Source organism: Neoarius graeffei, chromosome 25 (genome assembly GCF_027579695.1).
Source record: "Neoarius graeffei isolate fNeoGra1 chromosome 25, fNeoGra1.pri, whole genome shotgun sequence".
Lineage (NCBI taxonomy): Eukaryota > Metazoa > Chordata > Actinopteri > Siluriformes > Ariidae > Neoarius > Neoarius graeffei.
The window spans coordinates 15,805,863-15,831,357 of NC_083593.1; the positions used below are offsets into that span (position 1 = coordinate 15,805,863).

The 25,495-nt window shown below is 44.9% G+C and overlaps 1 protein-coding gene across 3 annotated transcripts in view; it reads left to right on the plus strand.

The window, feature by feature from the left end:
- The window catches only part of ttc3 (tetratricopeptide repeat domain 3), a 115,091-nt gene that overhangs the window by 84,325 nt on the left and 5,271 nt on the right, over positions 1-25,495 (plus strand). For all 3 annotated transcript variants that reach the window (XM_060909400.1, XM_060909401.1, XM_060909402.1), the window contains exons 35-42: positions 82-231; positions 346-485; positions 4,210-4,278; positions 4,422-4,518; positions 4,614-4,717; positions 12,415-12,499; positions 12,807-12,908; positions 19,609-19,892. In XM_060909400.1, the coding sequence (XP_060765383.1) occupies positions 82-231; positions 346-485; positions 4,210-4,278; positions 4,422-4,518; positions 4,614-4,717; positions 12,415-12,499; positions 12,807-12,908; positions 19,609-19,892 (1,031 nt within the window). The remainder of the gene's footprint in view (positions 1-81; positions 232-345; positions 486-4,209; positions 4,279-4,421; positions 4,519-4,613; positions 4,718-12,414; positions 12,500-12,806; positions 12,909-19,608; positions 19,893-25,495) is intronic.

Genomic DNA, 25,495 nt, shown 5'->3' on the forward strand with positions numbered 1-25,495 from the left:
AATTAACTTCAGTTGATCAGAGTGTTTTTCTTTTAAATGGAGTTCTCGACACTGCTTACCATATCTCCTTCCCCCTACTAGGGAGATATGACCCAAACAGAAAAAAACAACATAAAATTTGAAAAGCTCATCCGAAATATGAGGGAAAAGCTTATGGCTATGCAAAACAAAAGAAAGGAGTCATGTTCTGTACTTGATGCTGAAGTCAGAGAACTTAATCAGCACATAGAGGTAGAAACTACACACACTGCATTTCTTTCATGCTTCGTTACACGCTTGCTGAGGAACAGAAAACACATGCTGACTTTTTTTTTTTTTTTAAACTTCTTACACATGCCTATCCAGATTTCCAACAAAGAATTGACTTTGTTCCAACAAAAGCTTGAGGATGAGGTCCGGAAAGATCAGCAGGAGAAGCGAGACCACCAAGAAACGCTGAAGGTTTTGAAGGGCGAGATCAAAGAGCTGGTGGATTTTCAGGAGAGGTGAGATGTCCAAATGCCAATTAATGAAATGTACGTTATGATTTCTTAAACATTTGCTATATATATATATATATATATATATATATATATATATATATATATATATATATATATATATATGCGCAGTGTGAGAAATTTTGAGGTTAATATTTGTACCTTTATGATGTCGACCCCATCATCCCTGACCACCTAGCTGGCAGAATAACAGATTAATATTCCTTTAATTAGCACCCACAGCATTTACTGTATGTTTTTGCTATAAAGAAAAAACGTTCAGTATAACACAAGACATTATTTAGATGGAGAGATACAAATGTGTCTCAATCTAAATCGGACAAATGTCAAATATGTAAATAACCAGAACCAACTTTTGCATTTCCTGTTATATTCATGGTTCAGAAATTATACGAGGGCGGCATGGTGGTGTAGTGGTTAGCACTGTTGCCTCACAGCAAGAAGGAGGTCCGGGTTCGAGCCCCGTGGCCAGCGAGGGCCTTTCTGTGCGGAGTTTGCATGTTCTCCCCGTGTCCGCGTGGGTTTCCTCCGGGTGCTCCGGTTTCCCCCACAGTCCAAAGACATGCAGGTTAGGTTAACTGGTGACTCTAATGGCCCTTTTCCACTACCCTTTTTCAGCTCACTTCAGCTCACTTCAGCCCGACACGGCTCGCGTTTTGACTACCTCAGAGCAGCACGACTCGGCTCGCTTCAGCCCTACTCAGCACCCAAAACCCGCACGGTTTTGGAGTAGGGCTGAAGCGAGCCAAACCGAGCTGAGTGGGGCTAGGGGCGTGAGGAGACACTCCCCTGTGCACTGATTGGTGAGGAGGAGTGTCCTCACACGCCCACACGCCCCGCGAGCACGCTGGGATCTGTAAACCCGGAAGAAGAAGAATTACGAATTACGAGAATTATGAAGCCTTATGCGCCTCGCCTCATCTATACGCTCTTGCCAGTATCTGTTGGCGTTGTCGGTGACAACAAGCCACAGCACCAAGACCAGCAACACTAACGACTCCATGTCCTCCATGTTTATTGTTTACTATCCGGGTCGTGAGACTACCGCTTAAAAGCTCACTGATGTCACTGTTTGCGCCGCCTAACGACATCACGTGACGTCCACCCACTTTCGCTAACTCCACCCAATGTGTCCACCCACTTCCAGCCAGCACGGTTCAGCGCGGTTGTAGTCGAAATGCAACTCCAACAGCTCGACTCAGCCCAACTCGGCCGCATTGGTAGTGGAAAAGCAGCATAAATTGACCGTAGGTGTGAATGTGAGTGTGAATGGTTGTCTGTGTCTATGTGTCAGCCCTGTGATGACCTGGCGACTTGTCCAGGGTGTACCCCGCCTTTCGCCCGTAGTCAGCTGGGATAGGCTCCAGCTTGCCTGCGACCCTGTAGAACAGCATAAAGTGGCTAGAGATAATGAGCTGAGAAATTATACGAAGGAAGCAAACATCTTTTTGGCAATGCAAACGGATAAATTTACGATTACAGCTCTGTCTAAACACACATGGTGTCTAAATTATTACCTTCACACAACAGCCAAATATGGTGGTGTATTAATTGTTAAAGCTCGTACTTCTTGGTTTTTACCGATACGGTTTGAACTGTGAGTGTCACTCAGCCCCGAGTACTTGTCACTGCTACAGCACACGTTACACACTTGGTTTCAAATCTGTACCGTCGAAGCTGCCGGAGGACAGACCTCGGATCCCTTCCATGTTGGACAACCATTCATTATCGTTACTGTATAAACGCATTTCTACAGATCTTAGATTATGATTAAAAATAAACTTAGCAGCATATAGAAAGTGATATATCGTGTCATTTCCGTGGCTTTCTATGGTGTTTACTCTTCACTGACCTGCACGAGAAGGGGAAAAATTAGAGAGGACGCATGAAACAAGCACATAAGCGTGCTCAAGTTTTACGTGCCTTTTAATAGAGATGGTGTGGACTGAAATACTTTTACTGTAAGATGGACACTTGTTCTTGAGTGACACAACACAAAAGATGTTCGCCCTATTGTTAGAAAGTTGCATATTTGAATCCCGGTGATGTCGCAGCCGTCCGCAGCAAAACTGGCCATGCTGTTTGTGTGGTAGGGATGGTGTACGCGTTCCCATGTCAATCAGAGCAACGTTAATCAGTCTGCGAGCTCCGATGTACTGTATGTATTCAGCTGCTCCGTGGTGTGTCATGAACTGCGGTTCGAACAGATGCGCTTAACTTGTCTTGGAGAAAGCACTTATTGTTCTTCACCCACCCTGGTTGTGTGACCGGGGAGAGCTGGCGAGCAGGTAGGAATCGGCAAAATGAGGGAATAAAAAGCCTAGGTCACAACCGGACATACGATTTTTTTGGCATTTCCTAAATCGCTGCGTTTTTTTTTGTTTGTTTTGTTTTGTTCGTGGAGAAAGACGCACGTTGGCCGTAAGTTTGTCTTGCAACCTGAAAAAAACGTAAGCGCCCGTAGAGTTTGTTTGACATGACAAAGAACCTCTGCGGCCAGTCTGCGGCTCGAAAATCAGCACGTCATACATGCACCCTCTGTGCGTTTCTTGCGTTTTTTGCACGTAGACCAGCCGTAGGAGCACGTACAGCCAGTTGTGACCGAGCCTAAACAGATGCATAACACAACTGCTGTATTACAGTCAAACGCCGCTTCACAAACGTGTCGAGTTTGAATTCGCTTTTCAATGCAGCCTTCTCCTGGAATATGGCTGAGCGGTTGTGCTTGTTTTTGTTAAGTTGGGACTAGTGCTGTCAAAAATGTCACGTTATTAACGCGTTAACTTGACTCAATTTTAACGGCGATTTTTTTTTATCGCGAGATTAACGCTCTGTGACATGATGTAGGTTTTTCATAAGCTTTTGAAACTGCCAGGAACTTGGAACAGAGACTTTGCTTAGAAAAACGATAGCAGCTAGACTGTAATGCCACGCCCCGCACAGCCAGAGTCCTCTGCCCTCCCCCGAAGAGCCACGGTGCTCGGCTTAGGTTTCGTTTTCCCATCGGTGGCTCCAGCCCGACTTTGCAGTGGCTGTGACAAGACGTGTTATGCTCTGCAATAAAAAAAAAAAAAACATTGGTACAACCAATGTTCGAACTATGCCGATATTTTCAGGGGGTCCCTTTTTTTCCCTTGGGGGGGGGGGTGCTTGCGCTTGTCTCAGAGCGTGGCTCTCCATCGCATATGCAAATGCTTCCCGTTACATACGATTGCTATGTCAATAAACATCATTTTGCCAATATTTTAGAGACCCCCCAACATTTCCCAAATCATGTTTTCAAGGGATCTCATGTCTGTTTCAGGGGATCTCGGATCCCCCGAGTACCCCCGTAGTTCGAACGGTGAGCAAGCCCATTCACTTTTTTATGCTCATAAGGGAATTACAATTGTTTTTCATGTGACAAAAATGTGCGATTAAATTGCAATTAATCGCGAGTTAACTATGACAGTCGCGACATTAATCGCGATTAAATATTTTAATCGCTTGACAGCACTAGTTGGGACACAAACTCGGGCGATGTTAAGCATGCTTTTGGAGACGAATCGCTGGAGAAATTATTCAGCTTCGCTGAAACTGTTCTGTCTTACGGCCTTATTTATACTCAAAGTTTAATTTAGTATTGATCATTGGTGAAATATTTTGAATATTTGCACTTTTTCCCTCGTCTCTTCATTCCCACCGATGGCTCTGTTTGTGTGCTGTCCAGTGTTTCCAGGCTAATTCAGGATAAGAATGCGGAGTACCAGAAAGAATTTGACCATTTCCTTGCAATAAGGCAAGTACAGGGACAGCTTTTGTTGCACACCATTCTTTTTATTTCTTGAAATGTTGTAAATTCTTAAAGACGAAGAACATGTGCCTCAAAGTATTGAAGCGTAATGATGAAGGGTCTTGATGTCTGTATCGTTTATCCTGAAGTAACCAATGGGCAGCTGAGAAGATGAGTTTGGAGGATAAAGTAAAGAAATGTGGAGATCAGTGTGCGAAAGCAAGCAGTCGATCACTAGCAGGACAGGTAAGAGCGCACCTCTTTTTATTCCATTTCTGCATCGTGACTCGTTGGACTTCAAGCCAAATGTTTTAAATACTGTACGTATTTTCTGTCTGTAGATCTCAGTTCTGAAAAGCAGACGCGAGCACGGGCTGCGCGGCTTGAGGAAGTACTCGTCAGATGGGAAGGCAATTCTAAAACACCTGATTGAGATCTCGCCAACGTAAGAACATGTAGGGTGTTGGTTCTCTGCTCCAGTATTGAAAAGCAAGAGGTGTTCTGGAAAGATGTAGAGTGCTGGCTTTAATGTGTTCCAGGGTGTGGGTTGTGTTTTTGCATTTCTCTTTCAGACACTCGATGAACTCTAATTTACAAAAAGAAAGAAAATCCAAAATTGATCAAATGGCATCCTATTGACCCTAAGAGCTAAACGTTTTAATTAATAGCAGGTTGTTTCGATATATTGTTCTGTTCTCTTTATTGGGAGCCAGAATAAATATCAGGTGAAAAATTCAAATTTAATCCAAATTGCTTGAAACGGCTCTCATTGAATTCAGAACTGAATGCTAAACAGCATGCTTTTTACAGAATTAAAACGTTTATCCGTCTCGTCTCGTCTTCTTCCGCTTATCCAGGACCGGGTCGCGGAGGCAGCAGTCTAAGCATGGAAGCCCAAACTTCCCTTTCCCCAGACACCTCGGCCAGCTCCTCGGGAAGAACACCGAGGCGTTCCCAGGCCAGCCGAGAGACATAGTCCCTCCAGCGTGTCCTGGGTCTTCCCCGGGGCCTCCTCCCGGGGGGACATGCCTGGAACACCTCCCCAGGGAGGCGTCCAGGAGGCATCCGAAAAAGATGCCCGAGCCACCTCAGCTGGTTCCTCTCGATGTGGAGGAGCAGCGGCTCTACTCCGAGCTCCTCCCGAGTGACTGTGCTTCTCACCCTATCTCTAAGGGAGCGCCCAGCCACCCTGCGAAGGAAACTCATTTCAGCCGCTTGTATCCGCGATCTTGTTCTTTCTGTCATTACCCAAAGCTCATGACCATAGGTGAGAGTCGGAACGTAGATCGACCGGTAAATTGAGAGCTTCGCCTTTTGGCTCAGCTCCTTCTTCACCACGACGGACCGGTAAAGCGACCGCATCACTGCGGAGGCTGCACCGATCCGCCTGTCGATCTCACGCTCCATCCTTCCCTCACTCGTGAACAAGATCCCGAGATACTTAAACTCCTCCACTTGAGGCAGGACTTCTCCACCAACCTGGAGAGGGCAAGCCACCCTTTTCCGGTCGAGAACCATGGCCTCGGACTTGGAGGTGCTGATTCTCATCCCAGCCGCTTCACACTCGACTGCAAACCGCCCCAGTGCATGCTGAAGGTCCTGGTTTGAAGAAGCCAACAGGACAACATCATCCGCAAAAAGCAGAGATGAAATCCTGTGGTTCCCAAACAGGATTCCTTCCGGCCCCTGGCTGCGCCTAGAAATTCTGTCCATAAAAATTATGAACAGAACCGGTGACAAAGGGCAGCCCTGACGGAGTCCAACATGCACTGGGAACAGGTCTGACTTACTGCCGGCAATGCGAACCAGACTCCTGCTCCGTTCGTACAGGGACCGGACAGCCCTTAGCAAAGAGCCCCGAACCCCATACTCCCGAAGCACCCCCCACAGAATACCACGGGGGACACGGTCGAATGCCTTCTCCAGATCCACAAAGCACATGTGGACTGGTTGGGCAAACTCCCATGAACCCTCGAGCACCCTATGAAGGGTATAGAGCTGGTCCAGTGTTCCGCGACCAGGACGAAAACCGCATTGTTCCTCCTGGATCCGAGGTTCGACTATCGGTCGAATTCTCCTCTCCAGTACCCTGGAGTAAACTTTCCCTGGGAGGCTGAGAAGTGTGATTCCCCTATAATTGGAGCACACTCTCCGGTCCCCTTTCTTAAAAAGAGGGACCACCACCCCAGTCTGCCACTCCAGAGGCACTGTCCCCGACCGCCACGCGATGTTGCAGAGGCGTGTCAACCAAGACAGCCCCACAACATCCAGAGACTTGAGATACTCAGGGCGGATCTCATCCACCCCCGGTGCCTTGCCACCGAGGAGCTTGCAAACCACCTCAGTGACTTCGGCTTGGGTAATGGACGAGTCCACCTCTGAGTCATCAGCCTCAGTCTCCTCAGTGGAAGACATGACGGTGGGATTGAGGAGATCCTCAAAGTATTCCTTCCACCGCCCGACAATGTCCCCAGTCGAGGTCAACAGCTCCCCACCCGCACTGTAAACAGTGTTGGCAGAGTACTGCTTCCCCCTCCTGAGGCGCCGGACGGTTTGCCAGAATTTCTTCGAGGCCGACCGATAGTCCTTCTCCATGGCCTCCCCGAACTCCTCCCAGTTCCGAGTTTTTGCCTCCGCAACTGCCCGAGCTGCAGCACGCCTGGCCTGCCGATACCCGTCGGCTGCCTCAGGAGTCCCGGAGGTCAACATGGCCCGATAGGACTCCTTCTTCAGCTTGACGGCATCCCTTACTTCCGGTGTCCACCACCGGGTTCGGGGATTGCCGCCACGACAGGCACCGGAGACCTTGCGGCCACAGCTCCGAACAGCTGCGTCCACAATGGAGGTAGAGAACATGGTCCACTCAGACTCAATGTCCCCCGCCTCCCTCGGAAGCTGGGAAAAGCTCTCCCGGAGGTGGGAGTTAAAGACCTCCCCAACAGAGTGCTCGGCCAGACGTTCCCAGCAGACCCTCACCATACGTTTGGGCCTGCCAGGTCTGTCCAGCTTCCTCCTCCGCCAGCGGATCCAACTCACCACCAGGTGGTGATCAGTTGACAACTCAGCCCCTCTCTTCACCCGAGTGTCCAAGACATAGGGTCGGAGATCAGATGACACGACTACAAAGTCGATCATCGACCTCCGACCTAAGGTGTCCTGGTGCCACGTGCACTTATGGACACCCCTATGCTCGAACATGGTGTTCGTTATGGACAAACTGTGACTAGCACAGAAGTCCAATAACAAAACACCACTCGGGTTCAGATCGGGGAGGCCGTTCCTCCCAACCACGCCCCTCCAGGTGTCACTGTCATCGCCCACGTGAGCATTGAAGTCCCCCAGTAGCACAATGTATAAGGAAGCCCACACCAGCCCGCCGCCGCTCACCATGGGCGACTCCAGAGAAGTGGAAAGTCCAGCCCCTCTTGAGGAGCTGGGTTCCAGAGCCCAAGCTGTGCGTGGAGGTGAGCCCGACTATCTCTAGCCGGTACCTCTCAACCTCCCGCACAAGCTCAGGCTCCTTCCCCCCCAGCGAAGTGACATTCCATGTCCCAACAGCCAGCCGCTGTGTCCGGGGGTCAGGTCGTCGAGGCCCCTGCCTTCGACTGCCACCCAATCCACACTGCACCAAACCCCTACTGCTACCTCTGTGGGTGGTGAACCCACAGGAGGTCGGGCCCACGTCGCCTCTTCGGGCTGAGCCCGGCCGGGCCCCATGGGCAAAGGCCCGACCACCAAGCTACGTTTATCCGTTCTTGAGATATCACCAATCAAAGATTGAAAAAAAAACCAGCTTAATTTTTAGGAAATTGACATTTATGTGTTAGGATAACATGGTTGGAAATGGCCCTCGTTAAGAAATGAGATCAAATGGGGGGTTTTTTTTCTTAATTTTTATTTTTCCAAGATATTTATATAGAAATTGGTAGGCACATAGATGCTTGTATTAGAGGTCTGTGCGGGTCGGATTTTTCAGTCCCGCCCGCGCCCGCATTGTGCAGTCCCGCTCCTGCCCGCTCCCGCAAAGAATTATGATTTTCATGCTGCGTTCATGTGCTATGGGAAGATGATATTTTCCAGTTGGGAAGTGGTATTTACCAATGTGTTGTGTTCACATGCTTTTGTTGTTGTTGACAAATTAAAGATGGTGGACCAGATTCAGAATCAGGCCTGTTATTCGGCTAAAACAATTATAGATTGCCTTGTTCATCAGCTGCAGCAGGAATATGAGTTATCAAAAGTCAGAAGGTAAATAATGCTGAATATTTCCTGATCATGACAAGTAGAGATTTTCTTAACACATTGAATGCCACGCAGTTTTTGGAAATTTGGCTGTAGCCACAATGAGAGTAGCCAGTATCTAGATCATTGTTGGCGTTCTTTGGACAGCCACAGAATATTTTGTATTCGGCTATAATATACATAATATAATATACATAACATGACTCGTTTAAAAGGTGAGAGTCAGCTTTCCGTAGGTGAAAACCACTTCTTTCTTGGTTCATAAGCTAGTCTTGTACCGCTCGCCGCCATGCTGAAAAGGTTAAAGTTCATCTCATCTCAGCAACTCGTGTATCAAAATTTTCTACGAGTTGCCCAGTGGAAAATACCACAAGAGGGGGCGTTCATGTGTGCTTTCCATGTCGGCGTTTGGTATTTACCATAATTCCCATAGCACATGAACGCACCATCAGTCCTGCCCGCGCCTGCCATATTTTGTCCCGCTCCCGCCCGCAAATCCCGCATGATGCAGACGTTCACGTTATTTCTCAGGAAAGTTCTTGTCTTGACACAGCGTGATGGTGCCCCGCCCCCTACTTTGAGTGGATTTGAGCATAAATATCTACAGTTCATGTTTGTTATTATTTACCTTGTTTCTGAATTCGGAATGTTGAAATGGCAACATGTAGACCTAATAATAATAATTATTTAAGTAGGCTAATCATTTAAGTATGCGCTCTCCCATGGTGCATCTCCTATGAATAATTAGTGTGAAAGGAGAGATGGATCGCACTCTTGAACTTATTCTTTCAGTTACATTTCTTTTCAGTTGTTTTTAGCAGCAGAAGGAGACAAACGTTTCGGCTGTTGCCTTCGTCAGTGTCTCTAATAATAATAATAATAATAATAAACAATAATAAAAGACAGGCGAGCACGTAATTCCAAGTGGAAATTTGGTATATTTATTGTTTAGCCATACAAAACATTAGGCTAACCCAGTTTACATTTGTAAAGCATTTCTAACTAGAATATCCTAGTATGTCAGAACCTTTTGGCACTTATCACAGCAAGCAAAGGGCAGCTGACTTCCCTCCGCGTCGTACACGAGTGAGAATGATTTCCAAATGTCCGATTTCAGGACTCTTGACTTTTTAACGGTAAATGTACCTCTTTTTAAAGCAGCACTTACTTTTGAAGCACTGTGAGCTTCAGTAGAGGAGCTCTGCTCTTCTGCCATGATCGGAGATCTCAAACACGGAAGAGGAAAGGAATCGGAAACGTACGAGAGATATTTATCCTCTCCTGGATCAGAATCGGAATTCTGATGACCAGCTCATCTAAGGTGTCATTGAGGCGTCATGTTAGTGTGGGTCACTGGAGGCTGGGTGTGAACGGCGAGTCATTAGAGTGATCAAAGGATTGCCCGTTAGGGTGATCAATGGCAATCTGACTCTCTCTGCAAATTTAGGCATCTTAAAATGTTTTTTTAATGCCAAATAAAATATCCAGCACAAATTATATATGATGGACATAAATTAATAATTTATAAATTTTATTTTAAACACGTTTTTAGTTAGCGGGACTGCAGCTCATCACCGCTTGCGCCCGCATTGTGCACTCCCGCCCGCGCCCGCAATGAGCTTTCAAAATTTGTCCCGCGCCGCACTGCTTTGCGGCGGGTCCCGCGGGACTCCCGCGGGAGTGCAGGGCTCTAGCTTGTATACTGGATACAAAGTATGAAAAATTCATAAAAACCAATCCTGCATATTAGTATTAATTATGCTAATGAGGTAAAAATGTTAAACTGGTACACTCTCTTCTTCAAAGTTTCACCAGATGGCTTTATTTGTGCAATATAAAGCTGATCTTAACTCTCATTTATACATCACAAAGAAGGAGAAATCAATGTTAATTATAAAATATGCATAAGCATTGGATGTCATTCACATCTACCATTCTCTATCAAAATAAAGTAATAAAAGAATATTTCTAGTACCCTTTTTATGCTCTGTAGGCCTTTGTATTTCTAAGTAGGGCCTACTAGTGTTTTTATATGAAAGAATATAAACGATTTCGATTAATATTCACAGCTTTCAAGGCTAACCTTGAAAAAAGTGTGAGCCATATCCGATAAACAATTCAACTTAATTTAATTGAAATTGACGCTCACGTTTCTGACTTTTTTTTTTTTTAATCTCATCACTAAGATCTCAATATTTTTCATCAAAACAACTCCAGTTATATTCTAAAATAGTTATTTATTTACATGAACCAGTTTGATTTGAAAAAATAAGTCAGTAAAGCTATGAAAACTCCACTTCAAAGTCCCCCGTGAAGCATAACGTCAAAACTAGCTGACGGAAAATTTTGCTGAATAGCACCGGCGGTTTCCTGACGTCCCGCAAGCAGAGCGAACTCTGTTGTACCAACTTCAACCTGCCGTTAGTACCGAACAGATCTTAACGAGAGAAATGTCTTTGGAAAGCAGGGCTTTTTAATGATAGTATTCAAGAGTTAAGCAGTGACAGATTTGAGAACTCAGACGAGTGTCCGCATGCGCGATTTTCACAGCACAGCCGGCGAGCGTCTGATTATAAGAATTCAAAATGTTCTGACTGCTGTGGGCATAAGAAATTCTCAACCAATCGATATCTGCCTACCCACCCACCCACCTACAAACAAAACAAAACCCAGAGGTCTGTCTGTGTAGTGCCATGACTGCTCATGATTAGTGGAATTATAGGGGTGTTCACACGGCACATATTTGCATCGATGCTGCACCGATGTATTTTGTTGCGATATATATATCTTACACCGGTGTAAATTTTGTGGTGCGTTCACACGTCACAACCCTGCTTACTAGAGAGAAGCGTGTTAGCACCGGTGCAGCTCCACTTGCGTTCACGTGGCAGTTTTTGCGACCGTGCTATACGATAGTAATAATGCGGAAATGAAATACGTGAAAATGTACTTCCTTTTCCCGGTTGTCATGGCATCACCAAGCGCCGGGAAAACAACGTGGATGAAGACACCAGTGTTGCCAGATACTGCTGACGTTTTCCAGCCCAAAATATGTTCAAATACGCCAAAATGCACTTAAAACTGCCCAATCTGGCAACACTGGAAGACACGCAGTTCTGTTGTTGATATTCGCCATTTTGGAAGCGCAAAATACCAGGATGCAAATTATGCAATGCCCGTATGTAATCAACTCTCCTGACGCGTAGCGAGTCTACCCCTGTAGCATTCAGACGTCCCATTTTATATCGGTGCTGCCCCGCAAACTAGCATTTACTCCGGAGTAAATTTCTTAAACCACCTCCCGAGCAGGGTTAGATTTGCACCGGTTTAAGCAGCTTTCAGGGGCGACACCGGTATAACTTTGTACCGTGTGAACGCTCTACCGGGGCAGCCCCGGTGCTACACCGGAGTAAAAGTTGCCGTGTGAACACCCCTTATCTGACCGGAGTAGGGAAGTAGAACAGGTAGTTTGCAGTTTTGTTTGTCGTATGTAAATTGACACTGACCTATTTTTTAGATAACGTTGGCCGATTTCACAAGCTATTTTCAAGGACTCCTCTTCTGTAGCCATGTTCCTTTCCAAAAGTGTGAGATTATTGCTTATAATCCTTTAGACAATTACGTCAATGCTGATATGATCACACTGACCGACTCGTGCTTAAGAGAATGAAACTGCAAAAACATTGCAGCTTTGTCTTGTCTCATTTACACACACACACACACACACACACACACACACACACACACGTGACTCCATTTCATGGCAGAAAGCAGATACTCCAAGTCCAAAACAATCAGATTGACAGAAATTTTCCTTTACTGTATCGATCTTAATGTGGTCTTAATACAGACGTTTTGTGCTTCATATCAATTTGAAAATGATTTCTCTTTGTCCCACAGGTATCAATCTGCCAGCTTTAGTTCCATCGTTGAGGCCTGGAATTCATGCATACAGGATGTTGAGGAGAAGCTCGTCAGAACCGAGGTTGGACCGCCACTATGTTTATAACCATTGAAACGTTTTTCAAATGTAAAGTCCGTATTCGCGTTGGTTTTGCTGCTGGTTGTGACGTAGGAAATCATGAACGCCCCACCCCACCGCACATGAATAACCAATCCCAGACTGTCACTGATGTCCCTTTGCTCAGTGTAAATGGATCTAGATGTGCCATTATTGGCTCCGTTTCTTACCATGTGTCACACCAAGACACGGCTCAGTTTTAAAATTTTGCTCGATGCCAGACTTTCAGTATTTGTCTAATGGCCCAAGTCAACGTCTGTGTTTTTTGTAGACGCAGTATGAAGAGCAGATAGAGCTTGTGAAAAAGGGTACCAGCCTGTCGTCTCTCGCTGCAATTGCTGTACCAAGCACCCCTGCTCCTCCTCTTGTACCGGTAAGAATGCCATATGGTACCTGTTGAGCAAGATAATATTAAACAGTAGTTTAATGTAATTTCTCTCTTTTTTTTTTAATGTATTTGATGTGTTGCTGTGACATACGGTCTCGGTGTCGTTGTGTTGTCCACTGACTGATCTATCACTCGAATACCCAGCATGCATTAGATATACATTTACTAACACATTTGTGCAATTAGGGCGGCACGGTGGTGTAGTGGTTAGCGCTGTCGCCTCACAGCAAGAAGGTCCGGGTTCGAGCCCCGTGGCTGGTGAGGGCCTTTCTGTGCGGAGTTTGCATGTTCTCCCTGTGTCCGCGTGGGTTTCCTCCGGGTGCTCCGGTTTCCCCCACAGTCCAAAGACATGCAGGTTAGGTTAACTGGTGACTCTAAATTGACCGTAGGTGTGAATGTGAGTGTGAATGGTTGTCTGTGTCTATGTGTCGGCCCTGTGATGACCTGGCGACTTGTCCAGGGTGTACCCCGCCTTTCGCCCGTAGTCAGCTGGGATAGACTCCAGCTTGCCTGCGACCCTGTAGAATATGGAAGCAATTTTGTGCCAAAATGTTCATACAATACTTTTGAAATATCAAACAAAAACGACAAAATACAAAAAAAAAACAGTCAATTTTTTTAGACTGCCAAACAAATTATTCGTGTAATCGTGCAAAATATCAGTCTATTACTCTTCAGAAACCTTTTATTTTTGTTCCGCGTCTTTCTCAGTTTTGTTTGACGTAATTTATTTCGGTTGCGATTCCAGCTTTCTCGTTTGCGCTCCCGGACTTTTTGCTTGCAGTTTTGGCACAAACTTCACGTGTGGGTGGGCTGCCCAGGAATGCATTCCCATTGGCTAACTTGTGTTTGACTGACAGCTACGCTCAGCCATTCCCTACTCGGATTCTGGCGGACTGTTTGACGAGTGACCGATCCATTGACGGTAAACAAGGATGGAGTGGACTTCAGTGGTGACTATGATACTGAATTAATTCAACAAAGTGTAAATTCAATATCATAGTCGCCACTGAAGTCCACTCGATCCTTGTTTACCGTCAATGGATTGGTCACTCGTCAAACAGTCCGCCAGAATCCGAGTAGGGAATGGCTGAGCGTAGCTGTCAATCAAACACAAGTTAGCCAATGGGAATGCATGCCTGGGCAGCCCACCCACACGGGAAGTTTGTGCCAAAACTGCAAGCAAAAAGTCAGGGAGCGCAAACGAGAAAGCTGGAATCGCAACCAAAATAAATTACGTCAAACAAAACTGAGAAAGACACGGAACAAAAATAAAAGGCTTCTGAAGAGTAATAGACTGATATTTTGCACGATTACACGAATAATTTGTTTGCCAGTCTAAAAAAATTGACTTTTTGTTCTTTTTTTGTATTTTGATTTGTCGTTTTTGTTTGATATTTCAAAAGTATTGTATGAACATTTTGGCACAAAATTGCTTCCATAGTAGAACAGGATAAAGCGGCTAGAGATGATGAGATGAGATTTGTGCAATTATCCAATCATGTGGCTGCTATGCAGTACATAAAATCATGCAGGTCGAGAGCTTCAGTTAATGTTCGCATCGAACATCAGAACGGGGGGAGAAATGTGTTCAGTGATGGACTGACGCTGGCATAGTTGTTGGTGCCAGATCTGCTGGTTTGTGTGTCTCCGTCAGTGAGCGACGGAAGTCTTCTTCCTGTCGCGGTCCTTTCTGTGAGCCTTCCTCATTGTAGCTTCGGATTCCTGTTCTTGACCGACAGGAGTCGAACACAATATGTTCTGCTGCTGTAGCCCAGCCACGTCAGCGTTTGATGGTTTTGTGTTCTGGGATGTTTTTTTTTTTTTTTTGCTCCCCATGGTTGTAAAAGAGTTACTTGAGTTACCATAGCCTTTTGTCAGCTTAAACCAGCCTGGTCATTCTGCTTTGACCTCTTTCATAAATAAGGCATACCTGCTTGCAGAATGGCCATTCATTTGATGTTTTGAATTGTTCACACAGTACAATACTTGAGCTTGTTGTAGGTGAGAATCAACAATCTGTGGTTGGTTGAAGAGAGCAACTGGACTTGCTTGAAGATTCTTGAAAACATTTCGCCTCTCATCCTAAAGGCTTCCTCAGTTCTGTCTGACTAATAGGGAATATCCAGTATTTTCCTCTCATGGATCATCGTAGAATCCGAATCAGAATGCTGATGGCTGCATTGTAGGTGGCTGATAAAAGCTGTCTTAGGCCAAGTTTACATTAGACCGTATCTGTCTCGTTTTCTTCGCGGATGCACTGTCCGTTTACATTAAACCACCTGGAAACGCCGGGAAACGGGAATCCGCCAGGGTCCACGTATTCAATCCAGATCGTGTCTGGTCCGGTGCTGTGTAAACATTGAGAATACGCGGATACGCTGTGCTGAGCTCTAGCTGGCGTCGTCATTGGACAACGTCACTGTGACATCCACCTTCCTGATTCGCTGGCGTTGGTCATGTGACGCGACTGCTGAAAAACGGCGCGGACTTCCGCCTTGTATCACCTTTCATTAAAGAGTATAAAAGTATGAAAATACTGCAAATACTGATGCAAATACTGCCCATTGTGTAGTTATGATTGTCTTTAGGCTTGCCATCCTTCCACTTGCAAGTGGTAAGTGATATGCGCTGGGATCACACACACAGCGGCTCAGTCCCGAATCGTGGCTCGTGCACTTCACTCGCGCGCTCTGTGAGCTGCGCAGGGCCGGAGTGCGCACCCTCCAGAGGGCACTCGCTGTTCAGGGCGGAGTGATTTGGAGCGCAGGATGCCTGCGGAGCCGAGCGTATCCGTGTATTGGTGTTGCTGTGTGCACGGCTAACGGTTTTAGTGTAAACGCGAATCGTTTTAAGAACGTTAATCTGATGATCCGCTGATTCGACGTAATGTAAACGTAGCCTTAGACCCCCACCTCTGTTCAATGATGGTCGTTCCAGGTTGACAAAATGAACGATCCTCTCTGGCTAAGATGTCTGCCAGTTTTCTGGAAGTCCTCTCATAGGGATCTCGTCCCAAAGTGATGCGTTTAGGATGAGAGGCGAAAAACGTTTTCAAGAATCTTCAAGCAAGTCCAGTTGCTCTCTTCAACCAACCACAGATTACTATGTACCTGGATGACTGAGATTCGTCACAGATATGTGAGAATCAACAGTTTTGAAAAACTCAAACCAGCTTGTCTGGCATCAGTGACCATGCCCTGGTCAAAATCATGGAAATACCCCCCCCCAAAAAAAAAAAAATTTGTGATGTTTGATGTGAACTGAAGAACATTAAATCCAAATTTGAGGTCATGTAGACCTTATCTCATTATCTCTAGCCGCTTTATCCTGTCCTACAGGGTCACAGGCAAGCTGGAGCCTATCCCAGCTGACTACGGGTGAAAGGCGGGGTACACCCTGGACAAGTCGCCAGGTCATCACAGGGCTGACACATAGACACAGACAACCATTCACACTCACATTCACACCTACGGTCAATTTAGAGTCACCAGTTAACCTAACCTGCATGTCTTTGGACTGTGGGGGAAACCGGAGCACCCGGAGGAAACCCACGCGGACACGGGGAGAACATGCAAACTCCACACAGAAAGGCCCTCGCCGGCCACGGGGCTCGAACCCAGACCTTCTTGCTGCGAGGCGACAGCGCTAACCACTACACCACCGTGCCGCCCGTCATGTAGACCTGTTCGTCAAATTTATACACGTCACAGCCTGGTAGGATTTTAATTGTTTAATGCAGTAAAACTGTCTGGATGCAACGGCACTTGCTATGTTTAACCACTCATTGTGCGTGTGAGAGAGAGAGAGACACACACACATGGAAGGGAAGAGAGAGAGAGAGAGAGAGGGAGAAATGCACAGACAGAAGGGGAGAGAGAGAGAGAAATGGAGCGAGTGTGCTGTATAATGAATGACTGTGGGCAATGAACTATAACAGTTATTTATATTGTACTGAAATTGTTGCACAAAACGGGACTTCACTATCAGCAGCACAATAACTTATTTTAAGCATTTATTTATAAGTCTTGTGCAAATTTTAGGACTGAGGGTGCTAAATCTGAGACACAATCAGCTACCTCGTGTATAAAAATCACATTTTCGTGTGGCCTATTTACAGACTATGCTTTACAACAGATTACACACTCACGCTCTATTATTCTGCCTGTACTCACAGAGGATTGAGGATTCCTTCCTCAATAATATACTGTATTTCCTCTACAAAGAAAATGCTTTCTAGGAAATTGCTTTTGTTTTGATCGGTTATGCTCGCGGAAACCCCAGCACAGAGTTGATAACGTTACGTTTTTTTCATTAGTAATGTACTCATGCAGTATGTCTGAAGGGAAAATGTGTGATTTGTGCAGAGCAGACTTTGCTTGGAAGCGTCGTATGTTCCGCACATTGACTGCCCGTCTCTGGGTGTTGAAGCTGACCGTGCCACTCTTTCCTCTCTGGTTCATCCCAAAACCAGTTCGTCTGTAGTAACACTGAGTCAGACAAGCGCAGCGAGGCAGGTAGTTGGCGACTACAGGTGTTTTCACACACGCAGCATTCAGTTTGTTTGAATCAAGCCCTGGTGCGTTTTTTTTTTTTTTCTTACAAGTTGCAGATCATTTATGCAGATGAGAACACAGCAAGTGCACTCAGGTGTGGACCAAAACGACTAACCCACTGATTTTGAATGTAGTCAGTTTCAACTGAAATGCAGAATGTGAACCAAATATATACTGTGTTCAGTTGAGGATAAGATTTTGGGTGGGTGTTGCGTTTTTTTGTTTGTTTGTTTTTCCCTTCCCGCACATCCCTTCGCCAATATGTATGTTTGTTTGTTTGTTTTTTTAATTTTTAAAATTTACTTATGTGCAGTGTGAACACAAGCCTTACCAAATGGCAAACAGACCAAAAGTCTTAATTTTGATGGTTATAAAACGGCCCTAAGATGAGGAAAGTCAGATGTTGACTGTATGTATTCAGGTACTCCTCAGTGGCTTAGTAATGAGCCCACACTAGGTGTAATCTCTGACATCGTTATTTTAAGTAAATATTTCCATTTGCAGTGCTGTGCAGATTTTTGTCACGCATCCAAAAAAAAGTAAAGTATAAACCAACGGATAAGGTGTGTGTGGGTGGGTTTTTCTCTCCCCCCCCCCCTTCTCCTGTATGGTGCTAGTTGTCAGGTTAAGCTTAAAGGAGATACGCAGAACCTTTTATTTTTAAATAAATTTCTGAGTGGATAGTATCTCCATCCTTGCCTCTTGTACGCTGCATAAATGGGAATAAAAAAAAATATTTTTGAGAGTTAAAATCGACCGCAAAGTTGGCATTCGAGCTGCCCCGCTGAGCCAGCCGGCCCTGAGTGCGTGACGTCACTGCGGTAACCGGTTTTAAGGCCGAGGCCTTTGACAGCTATAGACCAAAGTCATATAAATAAAAATTTACAGTGAAAGTAAGAAATACCGTTACTGACTTGCTCAACTAAGACTGATTTGACTTCATTGATCGTGGGTTGACTCTCATTAAAACAGAATGGGTGTTATAACTTGTGCATGCATTTTCACTGATAAAACGTAAAAGGCTAATTAAATAATCAGATGAACTGAGACGATCACATTCTGAAGCAAATTAAATAATCTTATACCAGTAACTTAAACACGGAATACAAGCTACATGTGTTAATCTAAATGCAGGTCGTTTTTTTTTTTGTTTGTTTGTTTGTTTGTTTTTTAATCCGAATAAGAGTCGGAGCTTACCCGTCTGTGTTCTCGCTTCTTGAAGGCCGATTGTTTTTAAAACAATCTTTCAGTTGTTCATTCAGTTCTCCGTTCATTCATTTCTTCCACGTATGGGAGAGATGGCAGCAATATCCAGTTTAGAAATCAAACTGCTGCTCCACTCATTCACTTTTCTTCATACTGCGTACTCCGCCATTACTGCTCAGCTCAGGCAATTACTAAAACCCGGGATGGAACGGGATGTCACCGGTTTTAGCAACAACCGCAGGGAGGTCACTGCCCGAGCGATAGATCACATCCCGTCCGTCCCAGGTTTTACCAACAACCCTCGGCTCACTCCAGGACGACTGGTACAATTGAACTCGCTTTCCTTTGAAAAAAAAAACTTTTTTTCCTTGTTGTTTTCTTTAATTGTTGGTACTGCATCCTCTTTCAATACGGGCTTATAGCCAATGCTCCTCAACAGATCAGAGGTCTCGTACGAGTCTTCAGTAAAATGTGCAGAGGAGAGAACGCTTCGTAGCTGTACAATGTGCCCGTGAACTTCTCACAAAACGCGTCCAAATCTTTGCAGTTTGAACATTCTTGGGCCATGAATGCAACGTAAAACCACCTTCTGTCACGTTGCTGCACCCGCCAGCAACACATCTACGTGGCATGGTGATAAATTAGCTCAAAATGGAGGCTCGGAGTTGCAGTCAGCTCTGTGTTTTAGTATAGCGGAAATGGCGATGAGACCGATAGACTTCCTGCTGTGACTTTACGGACGTCAAGGTCATTCACTCAGACCGCTACCTATATAAATCACTTTAATCGTAAAAATGACTATATTAGATTTATTGTTAACGCTTAAAACTCTTCCTGTGCCATTCTTGAGGTCTCAAGGCATTTATAAACGAAAGCGAGGCCATGGTTCTGCGTATATGCTTTAACTTGTTTGTGTCCTACAGGCTTTTCTTCATCCATTAACCAATCAGCAGGCAGTTCTGCAGCCGCTCCCTGTGCAGCATGCGCACCCACACGCTTCATATGGAGTTCAGCAGCATCCTGCCAGACCTCAGACACACGTGGTAGTAAACACGCACCACGCTATGCACACACCTCCAGCAGCCGGTGAGAATGTTGGTGCTCCAGCGCCCCCTGCAGCCTCAGCTCCAGTTCAGCCTCCACAGCCTCTTGCTGTATTTGAGAGAATCGTAGATCGTCTCAGCTCCATGTTCCCTCATTACAGCAGGTGAGACTCGCGCATCTGTATGTCACGGTGTTCACGTTTTGCACGAGCGTGGTTTTATTGTAGGATTACTAAACAGCAATTGTATCAGCGATGCACAAGATTTAGTTTCTTTACCCAGTTCCATTTGGCAGCATCACAGGTTTTGCCTGAACAACTATTTGATGATGATGCCCTTTATTGTCACTAGTCACATGTACCAGCGAAATTAGCCGTCAACCTGTCCGTACATATACAACATACAATTGACATAGGGTAGACCGGACAGGACGACAGGGATAAAGATAAAAAGGAAACACAACATGAGGAGAGAGAAGGAAAAAAAAAAGAACACCCCCCACTATGCTCCTGTCAGGAGTACAGTGTGGGAACATTTAAAAAAAAAAAAACCTTTGCATAAGCACAACTACAACACAGGTACACTTTAAATACAGGACTTAAGGGGGGGGAGGGGAGGAGGTAATCCAGCGTAAGCAAGCAGCCGTCCGCTCCTGCAGCCACGAAGGCGCTGGTCACGCACCCGCTTGTCACACTGGGGGTAAAAATGGCGACCGCGGAGAGTTAGAGAGGAACGCGAGGAATGAGAGTGTCTCCCAGCATTGACCTTCAGGGGGAAATGTTTTCTCAGCAACGGCCTGAAACAAGGCCGGTTCTGTCTCAGGGCGCCGAATGTCGATAAGATATGAATTGTTTGGTCTTTCCACGTCCTCACCGCTCGTCCATATCTCAGAGATGCCTACCCCAAATTCTGAATTTCAGTATCCTTGAAAACATTTTTCAGTATTTTGGAATGACTTTCAGTAACATTAATTTATGCGCATTTCCATTATAAAGAGGTGTATATACCAATATGTTTAACATTTAAATTATTAAAAAGAACTGTTTTGTGTGAATTGAATAAACAAAACGCGAGCAGCCATCTCAACTGAATTTCCACTCAACAAATTTCTAGAGCATACAATATATCACATTTTTATAAATACAATAGTGTTCCCTGTTTGCAGACATTACGGTTGACTACCAATCATTGGTATTGAATGCAACTCCTCAAAAGTATTATATTATATTGCCTGGCGGGGCGGCACGGTGGTGTAGTGGTTAGCACTGTTGCCTCACAGCAAGAAGGTCCTGGGTTCGAGCCCCGGGGCCGGCGAGGGCCTTTCTGTGTGGAGTTTGCATGTTCTCCCCGTGTCCGCGTGGGTTTCCTCCGGGTGCTCCGGTTTCCCCCACAGTCCAAAGACATGCAGGTTAGGTTAACTGGTGACTCTAAATTGACCGTAGGTGTGAATGTGAGTGTGAATGGTTGTCTGTGTCTGTGTCAGCCCTGTGATGACCTGGCGACTTGTCCAGGGTGTACCCCGCCTTTCGCCCGTAGTCATCTGGGATAGGCTCCAGCTTGCCTGCGACCCTGTAGAAGGATAAAGCGGCTAGAGATAATGAGATGAGATGAGATATTGCCTGGCAAAATGTTCTACCTGTTAACGGATTCTAATAAAATTTTTAAAAAATTTTCTTATTTCATGCCAAAGAGAGTCCGACATTATCTTAATGTCCCAATATACAAATACTTCAGCATAATGCTTCAGAAGAGACATTGAATAAAATGACATTTATAATTGTATTTAAAACAGTGGAATGATCAATTTTTTGCCACAATCCCAACAGCACTAATCATAAAATTCTGTTTTTGATCATACTACATGTACATTTGCACTTGCAACACTGAAAAGACTTTGAATTAAAGAAGTCCAGCCAGTGTTTGATATTTCAGTGAATAAAAATCATACATGTAAAAAGAAACTGAATAAGTTTAACTCACATTTCATGGCACTAATTGGCAAGTTCAACTCCAAGCATAGGTCAACCATCACCGCTTCAGCATGTGTCACGTTCCGTGTCTTTTCATCCACAGATTTCGTAAAAAACTGCTGGATACCCCCAGATTTACTTTCCGCCTGGAGTTGACATGCCGTGTGCAGTCATCGCGACCACCATGAGTGATGTTAATGTCAGTTCTACACAGTTTGCAGTGCGCGTATCCATTGCCCTTTTGACTGGGTGTAATGCACGGCCGTTCTACCGTATCGAAAATAGCTCGAACAAATGTGCGGAATCTGTGCATGTCACACACAGCATGTGCGGTTGTCGTAAAAATAAATAGCCTAGCCGTGAATCACGCATGGATTGAAAAAGTCGCTTGGACATTTAAAAACAACTCACTGGAATTTTTTTTAAGACTTTATAATAATTCCGTACAGAATAACACTGTTTGCTGTAACATCGTATTTACGTAACTTTTCCGTACAAAATGCGGCCAATCCGTACTAGTAGGCATCTCTGATATCTGTCCATTCTGTTCAAATTGATCTCCGAAAAATGTATTCCTTGCAAAGCTGAAAGCTGCTCCGAGATAACAACCATTTTGTGGTTAAAGTTCTGAATGTCCACAGTCCAAGTGCCAACAGCTTTGCCTACCACTCCAATCATATCGGGCAGCTTTGTGGAACAGCTGTCACCGTGGTCTGATTTCCTCGATATACCAGGGCAATGCCTAATCCAATCAGCAAAAGTCCTGTAATCATGGTTCCGAATAGGTAGATATCTTCAATGTCCTCCACAGAAAGAATCGCCAGGCACACGACCCGCCACCGCTCCCATCGTGTAACCAGCCGCAAATGTTCTGGCAGGACAAACGGGTTCCCACGAACCCAAAACTGTGTCAATTTCGTTAGGAGACCAGTTTATCAATTCCGTGCTTTTTAGTTTAGAAAGTAATGCAGGAAGAGTCTCTTCAAAAAGTACAGTAGACGAGACGAGGCAGGGAAAAAAAGGAGGGAGAGCAGAATGCGACCGCCTTCTGTGGAAGCACGGAAAGAAATCTACATTCAATCGAGTTTGTAGCTCGTTATCCCATGGTATTAATAAAGCACTGCACTACAGATGCAGACATTTGGCATGATGACATTAGTTTTAATCATGTGTTTGCGGGTGTGTTATTCTTGACGGTCTTTCAGCAAGTAAACCAACCGTGCCAAAATACGTGACCCCAGCTGTAACGCGACAGATCTTTTTAATCTGGCTTTCCTATAGTGAAGCATTTGAACGGTCATGCATTTCGTAGGCTAGGCATAATGACTAGCGCAAGTTTGCGTCTGGGTGGATAGATAAGGTGAGCCAAATCATGACTTGTTTGGGGATTCCATAGTGGTATCCATGCCCACTAGGGTGCATCAGTTGCCCCCTAAAAATGAAAAGTTCCTCCGATCATGATGCGTTTTTGTTTTTTATGTTCCTTTTGGTAAGAAAACACACTGGGTGAAATATTTTGACAAAATTCAAAAGTTTAATGGTGGCACCAGGAGCTCAAAGTTATGGAAAAAGCTGCTATTTATGACTTTTATGACAAAATTTCGATCACTTTTCATGAAACATTATGGCACCTTATAGAGTATACCAAATATCTTAGATACACATTTTTAGTACATATTCTAAATATATTATCAAGCACGGGGCGACACGGTAGCGTAGTGGTTAGCGCTGTCGCCTCACAGCAAGAAGATCCGGGTTCGAGCCCCGTGGCCGGCGAGGGCCTTTCTGTGCGGAGTTTGCATGTTCTCCCCGTGTCCGCGTGGGTTTCCTCCGGGTGCTCCGGTTTCCCCCACAGTCCAAAGACATGCAGGTTAGGTTAACTGGTGACTCTAAATTGACCGTAGGTGTGAATGTGAGTGTGAATGGTTGTCTGTGTCAGCCCTGTGATGACCTGGCGACTTGTCCAGGGTGTACCCCGCCTTTCGCCCGTAGCCAGCTGGGATAGGCTCCAGCTCGCCTGCGACCCTGTAGAACAGGATAAAGCGGCTAGAGATAATGAGATGAGAGATGAGATTATCAAGCACAGTTTGAGTTTTAGCTGCTCATTGAATCATTGTTCAGCTACTTTTAAACAATACAAATGTATTATGAATCACATTAATGCTTCTCGATCCCTTGTAAAGGTTCTTAACGTGATCTCTGGGTCACAAGAAATCAATAAATGGAGTCCAACATTGTGATTCAAACCTTACGCGAAAACATAAAATAAGCGCGCTTTTTTCTTTTTTTGCAAAAAATGAACCTCATGGTGCCACCATTAGACTTTTGAACAGGGCTTTGAACCAGAATTTTTTTCCTATTGGTTCGTTCCGAACAGAAACGGAATTTTAACGTTTCCGGTTTTGGGTTCCACCATTAAATAGACGTTCCCGAACCGGTTAGAACAAAAAAATTTCGTTCCCGGAACGGTTAATTACGTTCCCTGTCAGCTGTTTAACAAACGGCTATAAAATGATGTCTCTGTCTCATCCAGCTTAAGCCAAATGTAGGCTAATTCTATTACAACCTTCATTAAATAAGACAAGAAATAATTCAAAACAATTATTATTTCAAATGTTGGCGATTTGGATTCTCAGTATGTCTTCCCATCTACACAAACAGAAAAAGTGCCAAGAATGAAAGGTAATTCGTTTAGTGTGTTACCAAAGGCTAGTCAGGCCCTATGCATTGATAGGCTAACAGAGGTTAACGTCATTTAATGTTCGCGAGCCTCTCATTAACGTGGACAAATATATTGATATCGTGTTTGAAATTGACGTTTTTGAATAACGATAGACTGCAATATTTACCTCTTATTTAAGATGTGGAGACGTGATAGTAGTCCACCCTCCCGCTCTCTCCATTCAGTCAGCGAACGTCACACAGGAAGTGAACCCCAGCGGGTCATAGAAAGTCGCGCAGGAGAAGAATGACTTATTTGTAGGCTACGGAAACTTTGAGGAACGAAATAAAAACCGGTTACCATTATTTTTAATAAGCGTTTCTGTTCCGGAGCATAAAAAATAATAAAGTTTCTGGTTTCGTTTCTGTTCCATGTGAAATAGAAAAAGTTCCCGGTTTTCGTTCCTTGAACCGGTTCAAAGCCCTGCTTTTGAATATGGTCAAAACATTTTACAGGATGTCTTTATTGGTGAAAAGGAACACCCAAACAAAAATGCATCAGATTTTATGAAAGTGAGGGCAACTGATGCACCCTAATGCCCATGCAGTTATTTTGGTAACAAAATGGAGCATAATTCAAACACCTTTTGACTTTTTGATTCAGGAAAATGCTCTATGAAAAATGTTGTGCATAAACTTTCATTCTGGTCCTCAGGTTATTACATTTTGAGTAAACAGGTGCCACGGGGGGCGTCGTGGCTCAGGTGGTTAAGGCGCCATACCATGAATGCGGGCGACCCGGGTTCGATTCCGGCCCGAGGTCATTTCCCGATCCCTTCCCGTCTCTCTCTCTCTCTCTCCCGCTCATTTCCTGTCTCTACACTGTCCTATCCAATAAAGGTGCAAAAAAAAAAGCCCAAAAAAAAAATCTTTAAAAAAAAAAAAAAAAAAAAAACAGGTGCCACGATTGTGAAAATTGCACATGTGAGAGATTATGCAGTATTCTTACTTATAGTGGAGCTGCCCCCGTCAAAAAAAACAACAACCCTGTAACCAACTGTAAGTGTCAGCTGTGGTTTAGATTTTACTCCATGTTCTGTTCATGGAGAAACACGTTCGAGTGTCCAGTCTGACAC